Genomic DNA, 9,368 nt, shown 5'->3' with positions numbered 1-9,368 from the left:
GGTTTGAAGTTGTATCAAGATATTGTAGGGCTTCCTTTTGCTCAACGGGTTTATTGCTGATATTGATCTGTTTTCCTCCTTTGTTTGGTTCTGCTCGAGAGGCAGTGTCGCTCATGACACCTTTCAAAGCCGGCGGCCGGCCCCGGCGTGCAGGGGGCGTCACTTCCGGGTCAGTTCTTCCGGGTCGGCAGCAGTCGGGCCTGTTTCTAGGGTCGGTGGGCCGTGTCATGTCTGGCAGCGGTCATTGCTTCTGTGTGTCGCTCATGACACCTTTCAAAGCAGGCGGCCGGCCCCGGCGTGCAGGGGCGTCACTTCCGGGTCAGTCCTTCCGGGTCGGCAGCAGTCGGGCCTGTTTCTAGGGTCGGTGGGCCGTGTCAGGACTGGCAGCGGTCACCGGCCCTCGGTGGCCGCGCGGATCCCGGGGGGGGGGGTCCGTTCCTCCTGCCCCCGGCTCCGCCCCTCCGGGCCTTGTAGTCATGTATTGATGTGGCCGCGTGCCCTGCAGGGAGCGACCCGTAAAGAGAGGGGGGAAGGGCGGGTATTAGGGGGCTGGTGTCCGGAGGCCCAGACAGAGACCCGGGGGCCACCGGCTCGTGCGACGGCCCCCACCACCGCACTCTACGTGTGAGCGGCTCCGCTCTGACATGGCCGCCTCGTTCCCTCGCAGTCATGGCCGCCCTGCTGGGGGCAGGGCCGTGCTCACCGGCCGCCCTGTGCCCCCGCCCCGGGGCGGCGCCTGGCAGAGCCTCTCACCTCTGCAGGAGCCACCGAGGCAGGAGCAGAAGCATGGCGGCGCCCAGGAGCCTGAAGGTGAGAGAGAGACATCCCAGGGTGCATGGACCCCCTCAGAGAGAAAGAGCCCCCCCTGAGGTGACAGAGACCCGGGGGTCACACCCCCCTCTTAGGTAGAAAGAGCCCCCCCAGGAGCCTGAAGGTGAGTGAGAGACATCCCAGGGTGCATGGACCCCCTCAGAGAGAAAGAGCCCCCCCCTGAGGTGAGAGAGACCCGGGGGTCACACCCCCCTCTTAGGTAGAAAGAGCCCCCCCAGGAGCCTGAAGGTGAGAGAGAGACATCCTAGGGTGCATGGACCCCCTCAGAGAGAAAGAGACTCCCCCCCCCCCCCCCCCCCTGAGGTGAGAGAGACCCGGGGGTCAGACCCCCTCTTAGGTAGAAAGAGCCCCCCCCCCCAGGAGCCTGAAGGTGAGAGGGAGACCTTCCCCCTCAGATAAAGAGCCCCCTTGGGATGCACTGCTCCCCCTCGGATAAAGAGCCCCCTTGGGATGCACTGCCCCCCCTCAGGTAAAGAGGCCCCTTGGGAGCACTGCTCCCCCTCAGATAAAGAGGCCCCTTGGGATGCACTGCTCCCCCTGAGATAAAGAGCCCCCTTGGGATGCACTGCTCCCCCTGAGATAAAGAGCCCCCTTGGGATGCACTGCTCCCCCTGAGATAAAGACCCCCCTTGGGATGCACTGCTCCCCCTGAGATAAAGAGCCCCCTTGAGATGCACTGCCCCCCTCAGATAAATAGCTCCTCCCTCTGAGATAAAGAGCCCCCTTGGGATGCACTGCTCCCCCTCGGATAAAGAGCCCCCTTGGGATGCACTGCCCCCCCTCAGGTAAAGAGGCCCCTTGGGAGCACTGCTCCCCCTCAGATAAAGAGGCCCCTGGGATGCACTGCTCCCCCTGAGATAAAGAGCCCCCTTGGGATGCACTGCTCCCCCTGAGATAAAGAGCCCCCTTGAGATGCACTGCCCCCCCCCCCCCCAGATAAAGAGACCCCTTGGGATGCACTGCCCCCCTCAGATAAATAGCCCCTCCCTCTGAGATAAAGAGCCCCCTTGGGATGCACTGCTCCCCCTGAGATAAAGGGCCCCCTTGAAATGCAGTGCAAGCAGAGGGGCACTGCGGTGCCGGAAGGCGAGAGATTGCCCTGAGACAGGGAGACCCTGAGCCATAATATCCCCAAAGCAGAGAACCCATGAGACCGAGAGAGATGCTTGTCGCATAAAGCCTCGTCAGATAGGCCCACTGATGCTTCAACGTCATTGGAACCCAGATGAACCTGACTGAGTGAGACTGAGCTCCCTGAGATGGAGAGCCTCGTATGATGTTGTGCCTCCCAGCGTAATATCTCCTCCTTATAGGAGCTCTTCTGGCAGTGCCTGGCATTAAGAAGACAGAAGCCACCCCTGCCCAAGTGCATACTTTCTGAAATAGAGCGCTCCCTGGGATAGGGTCCCAAGGCTCGATGTGCCCCCTCCTCTTGATATGTAGTTCCCCCTAAAATAAAGGGCTGTTCCCTGGTGTAGTGAAGTGCAGGGTGCAAGGAGGCCCGCCGCACCTGATGTTGAGCACAGCAGAGTGGCACATTCACTCTGGAACAGAGAGAACCCCCGTCTCTCCATGACAGGCCCCCTCCAGAGTGTCTCTGAGATGGATTGTTGTTTCCCTTAACCTCATGCGCGCTAGCGGAATTCCGCTCTCACGCTGAGATTTTAAAAAAACGCATGTTACGTGACGAGCTGGGCTCATCATCAGCGTACGAGGAGGCTACGCCATGACGAGCCCAGCTCGTCATCGGCGTGGAAGGGGTTAATAAAGATCATGAAGTTACTGGTCCCCTAAAGAACGTAGTCCGTTGGTTAGAGAGCACCAGGTATTCCACCCTCATGCTTTGGAGAGAGATCTAAGTCTAAGATCCTGACAAGGAGTAGTATTGTTTTGATTCCTTGCCTTCTTTCTCACAGGGTATGGTGGGCATCGTAACTGGAGCGGCCTCAGGTCTTGGCCGGGCAACGGTGGAGCGACTCATCCAACAGGGAGCCTCTGCGGTGGTGCTGGATCTTCCCACCTCTGAGGGGAGCAACGTGGCTAAAGCATTGGGTAACCAGTGCCTTTTTACCCCTGCTGATGTACGTATGGTAATATTGTGTTTTTCTGTCTATTGAGCTCAGTCAAAACTTTCCACAGAGAGCCAAGAAATACCAAGCATTGGCTAGACTAATAGGTCTCCGCAATCGGTGAGCTATAGGAGTTGTCAGTGCATTTGTGTACAATGCTGTGGCTGGTGACATGGACATACGGGTTCTCGGCAGACGAACGGCCCTGTAGCTGGTGTTGGCTGTAATGTCACCACTCGGACTGAGGGAGCGTGGTTTTTAAACAAACTGTGCGTTTTTCCCACCACTGTAGGAAACATACTTAATCTGGGAGGACATGGCTTTTGAATCTATCTGGGAATGGATCTTCCTGTTTAGTATCTATAGACTGAAGGAGGGGGTATCCACCTCCACTGCTTGTGTCGAGCAGTACCTCTTTGCTCCCCCCTTTGTTTTTTTGGAGTGTGGTTTTAAACATTAAAATGGAGCTCATGTCCCTCCTTCCTCAACTAGGTAAGTTATATATAGACACAGCCCGAAGCAACATGCAACTGGGTAGAGCGCCAAAGGCAAATGAAAGTAAAAAAACACATACATTCGTTAAAAGAATAAACACATACTTAACTGTCTTCTATGCAGCATACAATTTGTATTCATTAGAACACATTACATCTCACATTATTTCAGAGTTTTACTTATTGTTGAGTGCGTGTGTTCTTACCATGGTGCGTAAATACGTAATTGCTGCTTTCTGGACAGGATGTACTGAGAAAGCTTCAAAAATAAATTTCGGTAGTGGCACGTAGTTCTCAGTTAGGCACACCATTCATTTGCAGCTATGGAGACTCGATGTCTTTAGGTACTGTGCCAGAAAGTGAAGTAGTGGTTTTGATACAAAGCTGCCTATAAAACCTATGATATTTTCACCAATTAAGAGCTTTTGCAACATAACAGAGTACGGTATAATTGTGTGGCACTCTGATTACTGCATTACTCCCCTTTCTGTGCGCATTTTGTGGTCTCTGGTAAACCTCTGGATTGATGAGATAATATCATGTCACAAACAAGCCACATTCACGAAATGCACTGCCCAGGCTGCTGCCGAAGTAAAGGACGCCAACAGTCAATGAATTACAAACACACCACCAAGAGCAGCCTCTGACTTATAAACGCCATGGGACGCGGCTGACTAAAGAAGTGCTGCACATATTCAGTGATGCACATATATTTCTTAGCACAGTAAACTTACAAACTAGCCATTTTTTAATTCTAAAATATATTTTATGACTTGTTCCTGTCATAATCTTAACACCACACCCAAAAAAAAGACCATCTGCTATAGAAATACATTAAAATAATATGTTGCTGATGAGCTCAGGTTATAATGCGTTACAGTAATGCTGCTACTTTAAGTCATAGCATTACAACCAGTAATGCAACTTTCAAGATTTACGAACGATCACAGGAGGCACCTCTCAAGCGCAATTAAGTGTGTGCTCCACAGAAGTGCAACTTGGAACCAAAGTAATGCGGGCATTTTACCTGTTCCGACATGCAAGTTTTTCATTTATTTGTACAGATGCCGTCCGGAACATAAACACTGCAAAGGAATACCCGGTGCACCAACTACTGCGTCACAGGGCTGGCTGCCCACTGTGTAAACAAGCAATGATGTGCGGCGGGGGTCAAGCAGCGATGAGGGAGGGGTGGAGGGGACTGGTCAAGCAGCGAAAGGAGAGGGTGGGGCACGTAACAGACTCCCTCTGAAAAGAGCGTCCGACATACAACCTCGTTCTTTTAATGCTCAGAAAATGTGATGAGATAAGAACAAAATGTACAGGTCAGAAGCAGGTATACTTTCCACCCATTCTATGGAGTCCTGGGGAATCTTGACTTCCAACTCTTACCTGGTTCACAGTCCATTGCCTGAGGCACTCTCACTGATTCCAGAACCATCAGAACTGTGTTTCCTGCCCTTATGATTCTGGAGCTATTGAGGGTTGAAGCTGTGGCTGGTAGTCCCTTGCACTGGCGATAAGTCTGTAGTGTAGTTCCTATTTTCCCAATAGGCTCTGCGCATTGGAATAACATAAACAGCAGTTTAGACGTAGGACTGACGTCATCTAGGTCTCTACTGACTATGTTAAACTTAATTTAGGTTTGCGCCTGCTAGCTCTGAGGTCACTGGAAACTTTCTTGAATGAAGAGGGATGGATAACCTTCCCTGGCTCAGACAAGAAAGGATTCAGTTTCCGACAACCGCATAAACATGATAACTTTGCTCCCTCAGAATAAGAGTATATCTCTAGAGTCGTGTGAAAACAATAGACAGCTATTTCACTCAGTCAGCAGTGCATACTTAGTTTCACCAGAATGCAGAGAAATAGAGAGACAGGCGTTTTCAATAAAAAGGTGTTATTTATTGAGCAGTCTTCTTTCTCATGCAAGAGAAGTGAATTGCCACAATTGCAATATTTAAAGTAAAGTAAAGTGTGTACAGTAAAAGTAGTATTATGAAATAATACTGTAAAAGCATTGATACGGTTTCTTAGCCATATGATACTTTAAAATGGATAAAATATATACATACATATATACATCGGCTAAAAGGCTCTACTGGTGCTCCTAACTAAGCCGACCCCGGTGTACCTGACCTAAGCCTAATACTTGGGAAGGGATGAGTAAGTAGCAGTTTTAAGTTAATTTGGTTAAGATAATTTTGCCAAGAATCTGCATCAAGAATTCTCTAAAGGGTTTAGTCAGCTCCGTACCTTGGTAATAGAATGTGGGAGGTCTGGTATCTCATTCCTCAGGACTCGATATTCCAACAACCCGCAAGGGTAGGCTGGAAACACCGGAGCTGCATTTTCTCGGCTGGAGAAAAAGACATCGTCTCTCTCAGTGCGTCAAACAGGAGGGGCGGCTTCCGTGGGCACTTGCATCAGCTGGACTCTCGGGCAGGTAGATGGCCGCTCTGCTTCAAACCACTGTGTGTTTGCTTAGGCAACTGTTGGTATTTTATACCTGGAAGGTGCCGGGTTTGACGTAAGGTTGCACATAAGACGTCACTAAGAACTAACAGTTCTTTCTGGACTTCAGGAGTTCTTGTTCAAATCAAAACACAAGCAGGGGGTTTCCCGGGCTGCTGGAGGCTTGGCTTGTTTAAAGGACGCGTTGTGCTTTCTAGGAGTCGATGGGAATAGCTGTGCTGTGCGTTGGATTGCATGGGCTAATACTGAAAATGAATCTGATTCTTATGCCTTTATCAGGATATTATTGATTATAACCTCACAAGGGCATAAACCGGGAATATAGAATTAGGGTCCTAGATATGTACAAGACTAGTCCAGCTACTGGATCCCATAGTGCCCAAAGTACCCTTCCTAGTCCTGTGAACTCTCCAATCACCAGAAAATCTGTACCTTAACAGGTAGAACCAGAGCTACAGATCTCATCCTACACATAAAGGGACAGGTATGATAATCTAGAACTATATCCACCTACAGATCCCACGTAATCGTCCTGCAGTTACTGAAATTCGACTCCAGTGACTGTGCCAACTGACCCTCTGCGACCATTGACTGGACACTGCCCTCCACAGTTGTGTCATCAGGAGAGCCACGTAAAATTATTAGTTACTTTAAGATTAAGCTCTTCAGTTGTTTGGGTGGTGGGCGCAATGGGCATCTTTTGGGTATCTTTTTGGTTTTGTGTCAGATGCACAATGTCATCGTGTGCAAACACAGATTCCCTCCCACCAAAACCACAGGACCATTGTCCTGTAATTTTACATGTTCTGGTAGTAAAAACATGGAACTGTGGTTTTTACTGTGGAAAAGCTTAGTCGCCCACTTGGAGAGTGCAGGGTTTCACAGTGACCCCCTCAGCTGTGCTGACTCTGGAACAGTGAGACCCAAGTGAGTCATCCGAGGCATCAAACAACTCGTTCCATTAAGCCAGACTTGGTTCTCAGGTCGAAGTTAATGTAACAAGTTGCAGTGTGCAAATTCAGTAAAGTTACCAATCTGTTGCCTTTGGTTCAGTGTGCCCACACTGGTCGCACACAGGATCCCGTCACCGAGACAGATTTCTGCCCTCCTGGGGAGATATGTTAATGACTCCCAGGAAAGGAAACAATAGGGGCCTGCTCCTCCTGTCCCCTCCCTCCTGCAGGAAGCCACTCCAGTGTTGGCCCAAAAGGTAAGCTTCAAAGGAAGACACTGCATTTGAAGGGCAAATGGCTAACACTAAGAGGTGCTGCTACATTTCTTGGACATTCGGCACAGGAGAAGGGCACGCAGTTGCCAAACTGGTTTTCCTGGGGCTATGTTGACCCTCGGTAGCCACATCTCTGGATTGGGCTAGGGAGTTTCACAAGCCATATTGGAAGTGGGCAGAATAGTCGATCCCCAGAAGCCACACGTTGCTGGAAGTGGTCATCAGGTGGGAGGAGCCCATTGGTTATCGACTGCATCCTGCCCTGAGCGCATTTTCTAAGCACAAGAGGGCACCCTGAATGCAGATATTGACTGGACTGTAAAAGGACCAAAGGAGTACTACCCTGCTGCACCTTAGAGTCAGCAAAGAGAGATACAGCACCTGCGTGTACTGCACCTGGTGGCTAGGAAAGGAGAGGGACTGTGCCTTCTGTGTCCTGCTCGAACAGAAGTAGTCTCCAGAGCCCATCCAAAGCTAAGAGACTCCAAGGGTCAGTGAGCTGGCCTCTTGTTCACAACACAGGGAAGCAACAGCTGAGAAACCTGCTGAAGCAAGTTGTGCAGCGATTGGGACCAGGACCCGATGCACAAAATTGCACCCGAGTTCGCTGAACCCAGGAGTGTCGGAGTGTCAGAGTGCCGCTGGGGACCCCAGGGGACAAGTTATCAACCCAGGAAGGATTGGTCTGGGACCATGATACTGTGCGACTAGTAGTCCAGTGGCAGCTGGACTTCTGCCAGCACTGAGAGGACTTTGAGGGACATCGGCCTTGTGACTGGGGCTACTTCACCTCCTTCGTGGACCGATCATTAGTCGCAGTAAGACCCCCGTCAGCCGCATGGCATCCACACAATCCTTTGAGCATCTACAGCTTCCTTCATCCCTTGTATCAGGACCACTTCATAGGAAATCCCTGAAAAGGATAAAAGTGCCTGTAAATGATTGATGCCTGCTGAGGTAACTGTTTCTGAGAACATGGCTGCCCTCCCCTCTGACTGGCTCCCAACCAAGTTGGTTGCCTAAAGTGACTCCTGTGACCGCATCACACCTAGCCCAAACCTTTTGGTTTAAAAGTTTTCAAGTGTCAATGAAAAAAAAATTGCAAGTGCTCTTTATCGGGTGAATTTAATAACTTGTTTTACTGCACGTTGTAGGCTGTATATCTCAGGAACCCTCAGGTTGATCTTTTTCGTTGTGGTGTCTAAAAATGCAGTGTATTTTTATAAATTCGGGTTGGATTTCTTTGGTGTCGGTGATTTCTTCAATTGTGTTGGTGCTGTTTAAATGCATTACACTTGTTCCTTTATATAAGCCATGCTGCTCAGAGCCTCAGCTATCCAGGGTTGAGCTGAAGGTTTAGCAAACTAAATCTAAGGGTCCTAAAGGGGTTTGTAAATGTTTACACAGTGAGATCGCACAAGCATACCATAAAAAACACCCAATTTCCATTTAGTCGTTTTATGTCAAATTATCTTGGGTGAATACTTGAATATAGGCATGGACCCTATGTTAGAAAACCAGAGTTCAACCATGCTGAATCTGGCCTGGCGGTGTGCAATGGATACCTATCTTGCAAGGATGTTTTGAGACCTAATTGTTGATGCAACATTCGTCTTAGACATGGATTCTTGTTAAGGAGAGCCCTGGGATAGTCCTTGCATCTCTACCTTGGTCACCCCAATCCCATTAGTGTTATTCCTTCACCTGCAGGTGACGTCGGAAGCAGATGTGAAGAATGCCCTGGCTATGGCAAGAGAGAAGTTTGGGCGTCTGGATATTGCTGTTAATTGCGCTGGGATTGCTGTGGCAGTGAAGACTTACAATGCCAAAAAAGATCTTCCACACAGCCTCGAGGACTTCCAGAGGGTGATCACCGTAAGTGGAGCTATGGACCGGTCTTCTCTACGAGATCTTGTTACTACCCAAAGAATGCTGCTGACCTTGTGATCTGACCCTTCTTTCTGTAGGTAAACATTGCTGGTACCTTCAATGTCATCCGCCTGGCTGCCGGAGAAATGGGGAAGAACGAACCTGACCCAGATGGGCACAGAGGGGTCATTGTCAACACCGCTAGCGTGGCTGCATTCGATGGACAAGTGAGTACCAGGACTTGAGAGCAAGAGCTTGCCAGAAGCACTGATCGAGTGGTTGCTAAGTGAGTCCCAGGACGTGAGAGCATAAGCTTGCCAGAAGCACTGCTCGAGTGGTTGCTAAGTGAGTCCCAGGGCGTGGGAGCGGGAGCTTGCCAGAAGCACTGATCGAGTGGTTGCT

The 9,368-nt window shown here is 50.1% G+C and overlaps 1 protein-coding gene across 1 annotated transcript in view; it reads left to right on the top strand.

Annotated features, from left to right (window-relative positions):
• Positions 1–337: 337 nt before the first annotated feature.
• The window catches only part of HSD17B10 (hydroxysteroid 17-beta dehydrogenase 10), a 31,720-nt gene continuing 22,689 nt past the window's right edge, over positions 338–9,368 (top strand). The window contains exons 1-4 of the mRNA XM_086940165.1: positions 338–810; positions 2,748–2,912; positions 8,808–8,972; positions 9,065–9,193. Of these exons, the coding sequence (XP_086796291.1) occupies positions 670–810; positions 2,748–2,912; positions 8,808–8,972; positions 9,065–9,193 (600 nt within the window). The 5' untranslated portion in view covers positions 338–669. The remainder of the gene's footprint in view (positions 811–2,747; positions 2,913–8,807; positions 8,973–9,064; positions 9,194–9,368) is intronic.

The sequence above is a fragment of the Lissotriton vulgaris genome, chromosome 10 (assembly GCF_964263255.1).
Source record: "Lissotriton vulgaris chromosome 10, aLisVul1.2, whole genome shotgun sequence".
NCBI lineage: Eukaryota > Metazoa > Chordata > Amphibia > Caudata > Salamandridae > Lissotriton > Lissotriton vulgaris.
Note: the sequence above shows the minus strand (reverse complement) of the source record. Positions and strands in the feature narration are given on the sequence as shown.